Genomic DNA, 15,185 nt, shown 5'->3' on the forward strand with positions numbered 1-15,185 from the left:
CAATTTTCTATTTGAAAATATTGTGTTTTCTATGAACAATTGTTTTTTTCTATTACTTCTTTTTGCAAGCGGTGAACAAATGAATAGGGTTCGTTTACCAGGTGTCATATTTTCCTGTTATAGAACCATTTTGCTTCGTTGGAAGTTATTCAACGTACAGTACATGTACGACTTCACTCCAGTGGTCACAAACATCAGTGGAGACCTTGATTTATCAAATAAATATTAATAATTAACTGAAATACATTTCTAAGAAAGGATATAAATGGTTTTAAATGAACAAAGTCATGGCTGTGTAGCTCCTGGGTTCACAGTGTGGAAATACTGTAGTTATGTAATCTGTGTTTATTTATTTATTTATATATATATATATATATATGTTAAAAAAAAAAATAATGTGGGGTTTTTATTTTGCAGTATTAACTTTAATTTAGTGTTTTCTGTATAAAGAAAAAACGATTTTGTATGGGAGGGTGTAAAAGGGGTGTTAAAGGGGACCTATTATGCAACTTTTCCACAAGTTAAGATAGGTCTCTGAGGTCCCCCAAACATGTTCTTGAATTTGTTGTTTTTTTGCCGAAAATATCGCTCAGATTATGCATTCCAACCATTCTAACATGCCTCTAATCCATCCTGTTCCAGGACACTCTGTTTAAGTGGGTAGCGCCACCCTCCTGAGGTCCCTACTGTAGTTCGGTGAACCAGTGGGATTTGAGCTCGAGTATCTGGTTCTGTGAGCCAATGCGGTTTCAGTTTGACTTCCGGGTTCCGTTGTATTTAGTCCGTAAACTTTCACTGATTTCACATCAGCAGTCCACCAAAATCTTATTCTTACAAACAAATTGGAGGTGAGAAATAAGTAATCCAGTTGCTGAATCTTCACTCATGTTCGATCTACAAGGCCTCATTCAATAGTTTGTCCTGACTTTCTTTGCCATGATCCAAGCTTGTGGGGGACACCACACCGGGACACCGCACGCAGGGATTTTTTGTTTCATGTAAACGTTGGAAAATATGATAAATACTTGTGTATTTAAAACACAGTTTAGAGAAACCTACAGTCTATCTACTGCATACTTTTATTTATTTTTTCAAGAAAGGAACACAGCAGAATTATTTTTCAAATATTTAAATTTCCATGGTCTGTAGTTTCTTCATGGACAGTTGGTATTAACTCCTCTTTCTTTTAAAAGATTTGTGCTGGTCGGTAAGCCAACAGCTCCCAGCGGCGTTTGTTATTCTCCAGCCGTAGGTTGAGTTGTTCAGATGGAGGGCGGTTCTAATTCTACGGAGGCCCTATGTGACGTAGGAAGGGACAAATCTGGAGAATGTGTGGAGGTGTATTGATCGAGCCAGTAGGAATCTTTGATTTTTTTGGGGATTTTTTTTTTAACAAATCTCCAATGGTCTTGTTTATGATGCCAATCAGGGGCCGCCTGAAGGATCACCCAAAATCTGCCACCTGGGAGCTTAACTTAACCCTGCTTTATAGTTGACAGCGATTTTGCACGAGGGCGCGCACCTCACGATTTTTGGAACTTTGTCCGTGCGCTTCAGGTAATTCGCCTCTGAGGGAAGGTTGTGCGGAGTACAGCAGATACAATCTGTATGATCCATCCATACGTGACCACAAAAATAACCAGTTGGTGTTGAATTCATGGAAGGATATACAGTAGCGCAGTCTCTGTGCAAAGATGGGCTATTTTAATACCTCGGGACTTCTTCGTAATGTTTACACAGACAACTAGCACAAACTCACATATGTATATATATAAAAAACGTGCACTGACTACAATAAATATGTGTATTTATTTACATTTAACACATGCGGATATTATGACACTCAGCACTTTCTATTTTAGTTTTACTGCTCTTTTCTAGTTATTCAGATTCTTCCCTCAGAACTTCGTTGTAATGTGTACAGCAGTTCTTTCTGTTTCCCCTGGTGGGTTCTGCACATCGGCCGCTGTCTTTCAGGAGAATATCGGCTCCGCATCTACACGGCAACGCGCAACTATAATGCTCATGCTCTCTGGTGGTGTGTGCGCCATGAGCCTATAAAGTAGGATTTACTGCTGCAATGCAGGCCCAACGGCAGGGGGCAAGACACGACATACGAGCGTGTGAATGAGAAACGATTTATGGAAATGTGGTCAGTGTTGGAAGGCTTTGAAGACAAGGCTGGGAGAGACTTGCTCTTTGCAGGCACGTACACTGTTGTCATTCTTGAGGGACACCGACCCCCTGCCGATGCCTGTGGCGACTCGGATCTTGGAACGTGTGTGTGTGTGTGTGTGTGTGTGTGTGTGTGTGTGTGTGTGTGTGTGTGTGTGTGTGTGTGTGTGTGTGTGTGTGTGTGTGTGTGTGTGTGTGTGTGTGTGTGTGTGTGTGTGTGTCGTAGAAGACAGTGCCTCCCTGCCGTGATGCTGAGTTGGAGGCAGCAGGTGCAGCTGACGCAGAAAGGCTTTTTAGGAGGGAGAGAGAGATGTTGACAGACAGGGAGGAGGAGAGAGAGACAGAAACTGGGGAGTACAAGATTGGGGCCTGTATTTATCAAGAAGCACTCCTAGGAATTGCACTGAAAGTTTGACTTTGACATGGAAAAATCTAGTTCCTACCAAACACGTGCATAATTATTACGCGTACATTCCAGGGCGGAGAGATGTTTCTGGATTGTGACCAATCCTGTCCGTACCAAGAATGTTTGTGGCTAGTATAATAATGATAATAGTAAGCATAAAATATAGCTGCAGGCAACAATACACAGGGTCCATTTTAGTCATGCTGGGTACAATTTTCCAAGTTTCCGTAAATTATTTTTTTATTATTTCTCATGTGTTCCACCAATCAGCGTGCACTGACGTCACTGAATGTTTCTATTCTATCGTTCCGTATAAATATCCCTCAAGAATATGGGTTCCCCCAAAGCTTCTAAGCCCTTCCTGCGGTACCAAGACGCCTTCTGCGACCGATTATAGTTTTCAGGGTTTGACAAACGCAGCACAGGTTATAGTTTTCCTTTAAACGCAGACTCGGCTCAAGTTGTCCGTCTACGTGTTGCAAGCGGGTTCCAAAAGACGAAGCTTGGACTTAAATAACGTTGGGTGGTGACGTCCTAGAGCGGGCCGCTCCTGAAACTGATCAAATCGTCTCAACGTTCTTCTACTTCCGGTAAAATCCCGAAAGTTTTTCCACTGGTTGCTGCTCCAAATGTAGATCGATATTGATCAAGCTCGAATGGCAAGACGTCTGAAACATCCCGGTTCTCATGAGTCCTCAACCATGTCCGTGTGCGTACTACGGTTGTCGCGTTCCAGATAATTTGAGCCCGAAAAAGGTCAAAGTTAAAATAAAAAAATCCCAACAACAATGATGATGATGGTAATAAATAGTGTATTATTATTATTAAGTGTGCTAGCAGCACCGCACACTTACTATTATCCTACTATTATTATTATTATCTATCTGTTAGCACAAACCAAGTCACACATGCCCACAAATGCACAGGATATAACATTTAGTAGCAGGAGTGTAACTCCTATATTCTGGTGGAGTTGGGAGTAGTTTTGAGGTTAAGAAGGTTGATAAAATGATCCTCTTATCCCTACTCCCAATTTGCGTTACTGAGAATTTTTGGGGGCAGTTAGGTCCGATTTCCTCCTGGGCGACGCTTGATGAATACGGGCCCAGACCTTTGCACAGTTTTCAACAATATAATTTCTCAGCTCTTTTCGAGTCCCACTCCACAGAGCGGCTTGTGACGGAGAGCATGCCGGCACAAAGCTGCCATGCCGGACCTGAGTGAGAGTGTTTTCAGTGTGTGGGAGCTCGGATAAGTACCCGAAGAGAGTACCTGAAGATTGTGCTAAACTGAGAAAATCAAAATATAAAAGAAAGGTCAACTGATCATTTGGACAGTTCATGTGAGGTGTAAGAATTTAAAAGTCCCTGTCAAATTTACAATATTTTTTAAAAATGCTGATGATAGGAAAGAAAATGGGGGGGGGAGTTAAATTCTGACCCAATCTTGATTTTAGGATAAAATATCCTAGCAGGGTGGGGCAATATTGACAAAATCGCTGTTTTAACGAAAGCCTTACGACATTATGACCAAGCGGGTAGAGGTGGTGATTGGAACCGTCTACCAAGTTGGGAAAATGACATTACTTTACAGCCAACATGATATCAGATCAACACCCGATAATGATTAACTCAATAACCCGCCCAACCCCAGCTTTACTTTCTCCTCATCCGGCGGAATCGCGAGCGCTTGTCGTCAGTGGCGTTCAGCGCCCCGCTCAGATTCAGACTGGTGTCCGTTGTGTGGCAGAGTGCCTCGCAGCAACACAGAGAGGACGCTTTCTTGTTGTGCTGTTGGGAGAGCCGCCGTCTCTCTCTGTCTACTCAAACCGAGCAGCATAAAGGGATACTGTTGACAATCACTTTGAAAGGGGCAGTTGTGACGGCGAGAGCCCGAGAAACCCAGGTGGCCCGGGGTGACGCAATAGAGAGATGATTGGTGAATGGACGGCGGCCAAACTGTGGCACATTGTTTGCGTCACATTATTTGGCCATACCACGTGCTGTCAGAGTCGGTTCTACATGGTAACTAGATTTTGTGGGGAGGGTTATGTAATCCAGAACTACTACTAGGTCTCATTCCTCCACATCGCTGGGCGGCCGATGTCCCTAAATGACGGCCCTTTTACCGACCTCTCAAATTTCTAAGCTGTCGCGTTTCGACGCGGTGCTGTGGCTGAAGTGGCGGCAGAGCAACTGGTTGGAATGTCCTTGAGTTATCTGCAGCCTTTTCCTCACACACCCCACACACACACACACACACACACACACACACACACACACACACACACACACACACACACACACACACACACACACACACACACACACACACACACACACACACACACACACACACACACACACACACACACACACACAGTGATACGTCTTTTTCATCTTTTTCTACCTCCTTGGCCATTTTCCCCGGCAGCCATTGGCTGCGTGTGCTTCATCTGTCCACCCTCACTTTCCTACAGACAGCCAATTAACATTCCACCCTGGCCTCCCCGGCGCTGCTCATTGGCCGCTGCATGCTGTGATGCAGATGCGTCTAGACTGTGCTAGCTGTGCATCTCTCTCTCTCTCTCTCTCGCTCTCTCTCGCTTGCTCTCTCTCTCTCTCGTTCTAGCCTGCAACACCATCACAACCTGCTGATTCCTCCTGCCATCGCTGTGCCTCTGTCACGCTCCTTCCTCCCTCGCTGTCTCTCTCCGTCACCATCAGTTTCTCTCTCTCTCACCACCCCACCCCCCCACCGCCTCTTCATCTTGTTTCCTGTCCCTCACGCGCTCGCCCGCCTTTTATCGCGGTGTCCGTCTTATCCCCTTTTTGTCACAGACCTCCCGTTTTCTCCTGCCTGTTCTCCCTTTGCTGTCCATTCGCACCTCCCAACCGATGTGAGGAGGCATGCATGGCACCGGGGTGAGTAGAGTTCGCTGGCAAGCTCTCTCTCTCTTCTGTCTTTCTGCCGCAAGTTAGCAAGCTGTTTTAGGGGGATGCTGTTGTGTGCAGCCCGTGTCCTTGGAGGCACGGACGTGTGTGCGCACACCGGAGCACGGTCGCGTGCGCTTCAGCCGCATCCAGTCGCCGCCTGCATGCGTATGTCCCGGCCGCAGCGGTGTGTGCCTGGAGATCGGCGGTGGGTGGGGAATGAAGGAATCTTGAGAGAATCGACATGGGAATGACTGGGAGGGGGGAGTGGAAAGTTTTGGAGGGGGTGTGTGTGTGTGTGTGTCTGTGTGTCTGTGTGTCTGTGTGTGTGTGGAGCCGAATGTCGACGCAGACTGTCGCTCGTGACACGGCAGTTTGCGCCATCTAACAAGTGGTGCAGTGCCATTTCACACGGATTAACGTGCTTTTTATGAAGGAAGTGTGGTCGGCAATTTCGAGAGGGGGAAATGATCCGAGGTATTTTGTTAGCCATGAGGTGTTGACATTTCTTCAGTCGGCGTGTGGCGTGTGATGTCCCAACGCCAAAAAAATAAATAAAAAATACCTCCCATTGCACTGAACGGATGGGAGAAGTTTTAAAGGTGCCCCGAAATTGATGAAATTTGGATCTGATCCAATGCTTTTGGTGAACGGTCTTGACCTTGACAGTTTGTTTGGGGACTTGAAAACATAATGATTGATATACCGTGCCTGTTGTGCCTTAGAGGCATCTAGGGGCCTCTGTTGGTCATGAAAGCAGATAATCAAGGTGCTCAGGGGGGGGTGGTAAACATGCATCGGACGAGGGATTCCTCATGAGATGTGTTAACGATCACGCAAGGAGTAGATCTCACCGACATGAAACGTGTTTCGCCAAAGATCACGGAAGGAGAAGACGGGGAGGGAGGCGCTGTCTCCCCGTCCCCGTGGCCGCCCCGACGTCCGCGGCGGACGTCAAGTCGTCGCCCCCGTGTTGTGGTTGGCAAAAGGCTCACCGCACCGGGTTGGGGGGGGGGGGGGGGGGGGGTCGGGACGACGTGACCTCGACTGTTCCAGATGGATCCCGCGCCGTGGCAGGGAGGGAGCTGGGGCCGGCCCGGAGAGGTTTAGGAAAAAGAATGGGGCCCGAGCTCACGTGCCGGTGAGCGCACGGTCGGTTAATGCGGAGAGAATGTTTTAGTCTGGCCTCCAAGCTGTTTACATTTAATACCACCCTCATAAACAATAGGCTTATAGGGGGGCGGGGATGTGTAGCCCTTAACTGGGTATGTATTAACTTGGATAACCCGCAAAGCAAGAAAAAGGTAGAATAGGCCGGGCGTATGTTTTACAACGTCTGTTGTGGTTGCCGGTCATCATCCCGACGCTGTACACTGATCCGAGGGACAGGAATGTTATTACTGCTGATTGTTGTGACATAAACCGCGCGGAACTTTCCGGGGCTTTAGAAGGGGGGTGGGGTGTTTGCATATTGTTCTCTTCACTGTTTTTGTCGCCGGCTGTGCAACGGATGCATAAAAACGGGTACGCACATTCTGCACGGTCCCACAGAGCGGCCCCCGCGAACCATCGAGGAGAGCCCCCCCGCTTCTCGCCCCGGCGGCGATTTTGGCGCTTATCGTAATGGACACCTTTTCGCGGGGGCGGCGCGGCGGCGTGAGCAGTTTTCGGCGCGTCGCCACCGCCGTTGGCGATATCGAAGTTCACCGTACTTCTGTTGTTCCCGCCGCAGTGCCGACTAAGTCAAATCCCCCGCTTATTCCTGAGCAATCCTAGGCCCTAGAAATAACGTGGGGGGGACTCCTTTGAGGCCAATGAGTTTGTGCTCTATTTTGTTAAAAAAAAAAATCCGGATTAATAAGACTTAACATCTAATCACATGATTCTTCAACACTGCTTAATGTTCTGCTTTGAGATCATTGGGAGTATTAAGGCACCAGCATACGCAAGGTGAAACGGAACCTTTCCCAGCAAAAAAAAACAAACAAACAAAAAAACTTGTCGACCACACGTGGTTGAACGATGAGACGCAACGTTTCAAAGGGAGTTTGGAGGTGCCCCCTGCACTGCTTTGTGGCCCTTGGTGCAGAACAAATCCAATCCAACACATTTGCACACGCCGTGAGTTTTTGTCAAGGTGTGTGCAAACACATTGCGCCGACTATTCGCCACCTTTTTTTTTTTTTTTTTTTTCCGCCTCCCATAGTTCGCTGTCCTCAGCTGTCTGCCATTGACTATTACATGGCGGGTTGATCAATTGGACGACAGAATTCAGCTTTGCTGGTTCATTTTGCCACTGCATCCTCGTGAATTTCCTTTACGAGAAGCATACTGTCAACATTGTTTGGAGACCCATTCGCCGGTGTTTTTTTTTTTTTTTTTTTTTTTTTTTTTTAAACGTATATTTTGAAGCCCCCCCCCCACCCCGGTGAGCAGGTATTAGCATCACAATGTCAGACAGAACAATAGCTGTTGGGGGGGTTGGTGTCTACAAAGTTGGCGGAATTACAGATCAGTCAGATGCTATCAACGTCTCGCAAAACCTGTGAAACGGGATTGGGTCTTATGGCGACATCACCTGCCCCCTCATTGTGTGTGTGTGTGTGTGTGTGTGTGTGTGTGTGTGTGTGTGTGTGTGTGTGTGTGTGTGTGTGTGTGTGTGTGTGTGTGTGTGTGTGTGTGTGTGTGTGTGTGTGTGTGTGTGTGTGTGTGTGTGTGTGTGTTGAGGTGTTAATAGTCTACTCCAATGTTGGATGCATTGCTCGCAGGCACTCTCTGGGTGCAGTGGTCTTTTTATAGCCGCGGTACTGACAGTAAGCCTCCTGAAAGGCCCGATCTGATCTCTCTGAAGTGCGGACTATGATTTCCTATTGTGGCTATGGCTGCGGTCCGTAGCCTTCTCTCTGGATTGCTCTTCCTCCGGCTCTTCAAAGCCAGCTCTGCCTCATCATCCTCTGGATCCTGCTGGGGGGGGTGTGTGCTGTCTCGCGGTCCTCATGTGGCCTCCTTCTCTCCCCCCCTGTCTGCCTCGACTGTCTTTAAAAACACACCTTTTAAGTTCGAACTGCATAAGTTCCTTGTTGCCAGGCGCGCAGGAAACGTGTTGGTCGTTGGTCGTGATGCTAACCCCCGTGTCTTGTGTCCCCGGCAGGTGAAGGAGGGTGAAGACAAACTGTCGAGGCAATAAGCTATGGAATGTTCCCTGCGCCCAACATCGCTCGTCTCCAAACCCTGGACTGAACTCCAAACGCTAAGTTAGCGCCAGTGCTTCTCCCCTACGGCTCTTCACAAGCAGGGGGACGAACAAAAGGAGTGATCTTAGAAATATAAGTCCTCCGCAGTACGCACACACCACCTCAATTTAGACTACATTAGCCTTTTTTGCTCCCCCCATTTTCCTCTCCATATTGGAATTCCTGCAGCAACATATCAAGATGGATCTCGAGCCGTTTCTATGGATGGTGATCCTCGGCTTCATCATCGCCTTCATCCTGGCGTTTTCGGTGGGGGCCAACGACGTGGCCAACTCGTTCGGCACGGCGGTGGGCTCCGGCGTGGTCACGTTGAAGCAGGCCTGCATCCTGGCGTCCATCTTCGAGACGCTAGGCTCCATGCTCCTGGGGGCCAAGGTAGGGGAGACGATACGGAAGGGGATCATAGACGTCAACCTGTACAACGAGACGGTGCCCGTGCTCATGGCGGGTGAGGTCAGCGCCATGGCCGGTGAGTTGGGCTTTGTCCCGTCCCACACTTTCTTAAATTCCACCTTTTTTTTATATCTGCACTTTGGCTAAACCCCTAGAGAAATTGTTTTGAGAGGAGAATTTGCATTATATTCATCATTGTACATTGTGTATAATGTGTGTAATGGGGAAGTTTTACTATTAATCATTTTGCTGTTGACCTCCTGGAACCTCTTGAAGGACCCCACATTGAGACCCATGACCCAGTAAATATAGACTGGTTTGCATGAATCATTCTGGATATATATATAGATGATATTGTGTGTGTGTGTGTGTGTGTGTGTGTGTGTGTGTGTGTGTGAAGCCTCTATTTAAAAAAAAAAAAAAAAAAAGAACACCATACATACATTTTTTCACCATACATGTGTTTGCATGGCATGGCACCCAGACGGAAGTTTGATTTAAAATTCATACCAAAATATGATCAAATATACTTATGAAACAGATTCAAAATTCAAGAGGTTTATTAGTGAATTCGATTTAAAAGCCTGCCTCTAATATAAGCCTGCTACCAATAGAGGCCTAGTACCCTCTGCAGTTTAGGGAAATAAAGTCACTATTTGAGGAAATACGGTAATAAGACCTTTAAAGCTAATAAAAGTAAACAAAATAAAAAATCAACCTTCAGGAAGATTTCAGACACAGGGCTCTGCTCTAATTCTTTGGCCTTGGAACCAATTACATGAGCTTTGAAGCATTTTATTTAATTATTTTTTTTACCATTTTGTCAGTGTTTATATTAAACAACCTCATTGGGTGGTTCGATATGAACACACATTGACAAAATGCAGGGCTTGCCTTCACAGTTCCGTCATCTTCTGACACCTCGATCCCTGGGTCGTCAGGGCTTGAGATGAATGCCTCTGTTTTATCCACAGGCTCTGCGGTCTGGCAGCTCATCGCTTCCTTCCTCAAGCTCCCCATCTCTGGAACCCACTGCATTGTTGGCTCCACCATCGGCTTCTCCATGGTAGCCATAGGCACAAAGGGCGTACAGTGGATGCAGCTCGTTTACATCGGTAATAACTCGGGGTGCCACACAACCTCTATCCTTGAGTCCAGTCGTTTATTTTCTTAATTCTATAGTGCTGTACAGTACAGTGGTTATTTAACTGGGCAATATTGGTGAAAACAAAACAAAACAGTATTTCTTTCGCCGAGTACCTCGCTGTGGCTGATGTGACAATAATTTGGAGATGGCTATCGGGCGCTTCTGTAATCTTTTTTCACACATCATTTTGAGAAACGATCGTTGGTAGGGTGCATATGAGGGCCAAGCGAAGGTAAAACGGCCTTACAACTTCATAAAATTCCATTGGTTTAAAATTGGAATCGGGTTACTGCCGTTACTTAACCTTACCCTCGAATAATACGATTATCGCTTGATGTCATCTAAGCATCTGTAGATACAGGCCACCTATAGCGGGTGGCTGCGTTCGAGAGTGCGAGTGTTGCACTTTAACTGTGTGAGCGGCTGTTGATGCCTGAATGGATGCAGTCTGTTTGCCGTGCTGCTGTTTTTCTCAGCTGCTCTGTCTCCTGCTGCAGTGTCCTCGTGGTTCATCTCCCCCTTACTCTCTGGACTCATGTCCGGACTCCTCTTCCTCCTCATCAGACAGCTCATCCTAAACAAGGTGATGCTTGTTGATTATTATTATTTTTTTAAACAAATCCAGTATTGTAGACTTTTTGCAATAACACATTTAAAAAAATTTTTTTAAATGATGTGAAAATTTGGAATTGAATTGGAATAAGCTCCACTTGTGAGTAGTAATAATAAATTATTATTTTTCGGCGGCTAATTTAATGCGTCATTTTGTGTTTTTGCGATGAGATGCGGTCCACAACTCTGGGGACTTTTTTTGGCCGTTCCCACAGAGTCATAGGTTCCCGTCGGTGTCCATTTGCAGCGAGGAGTAGACTATTCAGCTCAGATTCTAGAGTTGAGGGATGCATGTGCCCCTGCATACACAGACGTGGACTTATCCGAAGATTTTAGTCGCGCAGATAGAACTCCCATTTGATTTGGCAAGAGCAGCAGATCCGCGGTTATGTCACAGCCATTCGCCCGACGGACCAGGGAGAGCAAAGAGTTGCAGATCATCTTGAGGTCACCGTTTTGGGATTATGTAGTCGTGACTCACATGAAACGACTGTATGTCTGGGTCAAATTCAGGGCAGGGTCGGATCACTCACTCCAGCCCTGTCTCCCAGCATGAATATTTCACAAAGTTTTGCGAAGGCAAATTCTTACTCTTTTTTGATTTTCGAGATGTGAGGCCTCTCTTGGCACACTGTTATCCATCCTCAATTGAGCCATTAAACATAATTATAAACGTATGGTACTCCTCTCTTGTATACATAGTCCTATAAAACGACAATGCCTCCCCAGCGTTTAAGCATTTGTTTTTATATATATATATTTTTGGCCCTAAAAATCGTTCCTATATAAGTCATAGAACAGACGCAAAGCAGACAGGCCTTCCAGTTGAAACCATCTGATCTTTGTTCATTCGCTAGACCTGCCGCTGTGTTTGTTTTAATGCAGCCACACCAGACACAAAGCAGACATTGTTCATGAAACGTGGGCACGTGATTTTTTTGATGATATCTATTAAGGCGCGCTCCAGAGGTCTTTAACGTGTGTGTGTGTGTGTGTGTGTGTGTGTGTGTGTGTGTTCGCTCGCTCGCTCCGTCAACAGGAGGACTGCGTCCCCAACGGCCTGCGAGCGCTGCCCCTCTTCTACGGCACCACCATAGGGATCAACACCTTCTCCATCATGTACACTGGAGCTCCACGTAAGATGCAGACGCTCACTAGACCTTGAGGCAAACCGCCTCAACTTGACATGCATACAAGGTCGCTCCTGATATATTGATATTTGATTTATCCATTAATTTTTTTTTTTTTACATGAACCTGAAGTTTATTGCGTTTAAATGTATCAGAATTTCTATAGTCAATCTCTATGCTCTATGATATGATATAAAGTTTGCAATGCTAAAATTCACATGAAACGGTTTTCGTAATATGTGATGTGGAGTATAAGTACAAAATATTTAGAATTATTTAGAATGTATCGGTTGCCTCTCGGCCTCAATGTGAACTACGAACATTTATACAAATAAACGTATAATATCACTGGTTCTGGCTCCCTAATAATGAAATATGAGAAATGGAACATATGTAACACTCTAACTGCTGTTATCGTGTGTGTTTTTGCTCCAGTGTTGGGCCTGGGAATGTTGCCGGTCTGGGCCATTTTTCTCATCACGCTGGCTGGAGCGCTGGTCTGCGCTGCTCTGGTGTGGATATTCGTCTGTCCCTGGATGAGGAGGAAGATTGCGAGTACGTATGAGGGGGGAGGGCTCGTTGTGTGTGCGCTCGCGCGCCGAGGTTTTTTTTTTCCCCAGCGAGTGGGTGTGCGCAGGCGCGGCCGTTCGTTCTCACGCCATCTGAAAAGATCGCGGCTCCCGGATCCTGGCCTGACAACAGGGATTCCCTCAGGCACTAAACCTGTCTGTGCACACTCTCCGCCGGCGCCAAACACCGGCTGCCAGTGGAGTGTCCGCTCCCTCGGCCGCTGCCAAGGCTCTGAATCCTCCGAGAAAACAAACAAACAAACAGAAAAAAAAAACCACTCTCCTAGAGGCCTAGCTTTTAAATCTCTGCTGAGATCCCAACATTTTTCGGGCCGCGGAGTCGTCTGTCTCGCCGTGCTGCGGGTTGTAGCCTGCGGGGCGAAAAGCTTTCAGAGCAAGTCCCAGGTAGCACACTTTCTTGTCGCCGAATGGGGGCAAAAATTAGCCCGTGGCACACAACTCGGTACATAATAGCCGGAGAGACGAGACGCAGACACGGCGTCATCGCATGAAACCGGTTCCAGAAAACATTGACGGAAAGCAGAATTTTTTTACTGCGACGCTGACAAACGTAAAAACACTTTGCTCAGATAACGGAATAACTGAGGCCATCTTAAAAATATGAAAAGGAAACCGGTGAAAATGAAGGGTTTTTTTTTTTTGGTTTGTTTGTTATTAACCTGTGCTGTCAGCATGCTGGGTATACAACAAAGAGTAATTTGTATGCCATTGCATCCAGGACAGAGTTAGTCTGTCTGCAAGTGGAGTTCAACTTCTCAACCTGCAATGCAACCCTTTATTCATTCTTGAATCATCACAAACAGCTGCGATAACTCTGTCCTGTGGACGACCTGTAGGATGACGAGAGCACACTTTTCGGTTATAGAGGACCACCACAAACCCCCCTCTTTGGAGAATTAATTTACTAATTATCACGTTTGGGTCTATAAACAGCTGATCACTACTCCAAGAGGGGGAGAATCACCACGGGTGAGACAATTAAACACAGAACCAAACAACATTTACACAAAAACATAAACATTGGACGACAGCATGTATTGAAAAACAGCTCATTAGGTCCAGGAAAACTGGAACTACAACTGTGTGCGGAAATGATGTGACTTTAGTCAGGGTGTGAACCTTGAGATTTACGTTTAGTCAAACCTCAGTGGGTTTACTACTACTTGCAGATTCTCGCGAGCCGTTGCATCAAGCCAGGTCAAAAAAGGTCATTTTTAAAAGTCATTCAGGTGTTTTTTCCACGATCACGTGCACCTTCTGTACTGTGTTTTTGCTGGAGTCCGGTGTAAGACTCGGGGGACCGAAGTGAGGTTGACCTGCAGCTCAAGATTCAAGATTCAAGATTCAAGATTTTTATTTGTCACATACATATACATACTTCCATACATATATGCAGTGAAATGTAATCAGCGAATAATCACTGTAATCAGGGATCAGCGAGTCACGACCCGCGCTATTGGCTGTGGCTTGCAGGTGAAGTTATATTATCATCTGCGGACGGTCGGAATGCTGGAATTAGTTTACTTAAGTCAGGCGGTGTCTGATGTTCCCTTTGGGGCTGCTTACGAAATGTTTCCACAGGGATGTTTCTTCCTTGTGTATTACCTAAATCTACGCCATCAGTTGCAGTGCTGCGTTCCATAAAAATGTTGTCCAGCATGTTTAGACCTCCTTTACAGCTTGATGTGTAATTAGCTGTCCATTTATTCCTGACTATGATGATTAATTAAATATATTATATATATATATATATATATATATATATATATATATATATATATATATATATATATATATTATATATATTCATTAACACTAGAAGGATCTGGTAGGGTCACTGACCACTGCTTCCAGTTGCTTGTAATGTTGGTGATCAAGGAGGACTCGCTCGGATTGTTAGTGGGACCGCAGATAAACGCCAGTAGCACATTATGAGGAGAGCGTTTACAAGTTCAACATAGGTCCGGGCGAGATCAAATCAAATTTCAGACAAATACCTTGATATCGAAAATTTGACAGCATTTTGGGGATGACTAATTGCTGCTTTGATATTACCAAAATCCCAGATGATATCTCGTCTCCTATCAAGATATCGATATCATATTCATCTATCATCCCTAGTTGGACATCAGCTTAACCTCCCACCTGTTCCTCCAGGCCGCCTGAAGAAGGAGCAGGCCCTGTCCAGGATCTCGGACGAGAGCCTGGACAAGATCCCGGAGGAGGAGGAGGAGAGCCCGGTGTTCAAGGAGCTGCCGGGGGCCAAGGGCCCCGATGATGCGGTGCTGCCTCTCACCGGGGGGAGCGGCGAGAGAGGGACCCGGGACTCGTCGGCGGAGCTCAACAGTCTGGCCAACGGCGGCACCATCCTGCCCAACAGTAGGGTCTACGGTACAAGACCACTGTGCACTTCTTAAATAAACCACAGCAGTAGGTCTTATCTTGAGATACTTGCCGCTAGTAGTGCTCTGCTGGCCACACAGTGTAAGTGTATCATATATGGACATTGTATTGGAACAAGTAAAATCCCCTGTCAATATTCGAC

At 46.2% G+C, this 15,185-nt stretch overlaps 1 protein-coding gene across 5 annotated transcripts in view; it reads left to right on the forward strand.

Annotated features, from left to right (window-relative positions):
- The window catches only part of slc20a2 (solute carrier family 20 member 2), a 45,535-nt gene that overhangs the window by 13,630 nt on the left and 16,720 nt on the right, over nt 1-15,185 (forward strand). For 3 of the 5 annotated variants that reach the window (XM_080003986.1, XM_080003987.1, XM_080003990.1), the window contains exons 2-7: nt 8,666-9,237; nt 10,136-10,276; nt 10,806-10,891; nt 11,960-12,056; nt 12,486-12,605; nt 14,798-15,031. In XM_080003986.1, the coding sequence (XP_079860112.1) occupies nt 8,949-9,237; nt 10,136-10,276; nt 10,806-10,891; nt 11,960-12,056; nt 12,486-12,605; nt 14,798-15,031 (967 nt within the window). In that variant the 5' untranslated portion in view covers nt 8,666-8,948. Of the gene's footprint in view, nt 1-5,288; nt 5,506-8,665; nt 9,238-10,135; nt 10,277-10,805; nt 10,892-11,959; nt 12,057-12,485; nt 12,606-14,797; nt 15,032-15,185 lie in introns of those variants that run through there. The other 2 variants (XM_080003989.1, XM_080003988.1) reach the window with 2 other exon arrangements.

The sequence above is a fragment of the Zeus faber genome (assembly GCF_960531495.2).
Source record: "Zeus faber genome assembly, chromosome: 7".
NCBI classification, from domain to species: domain Eukaryota; kingdom Metazoa; phylum Chordata; class Actinopteri; order Zeiformes; family Zeidae; genus Zeus; species Zeus faber.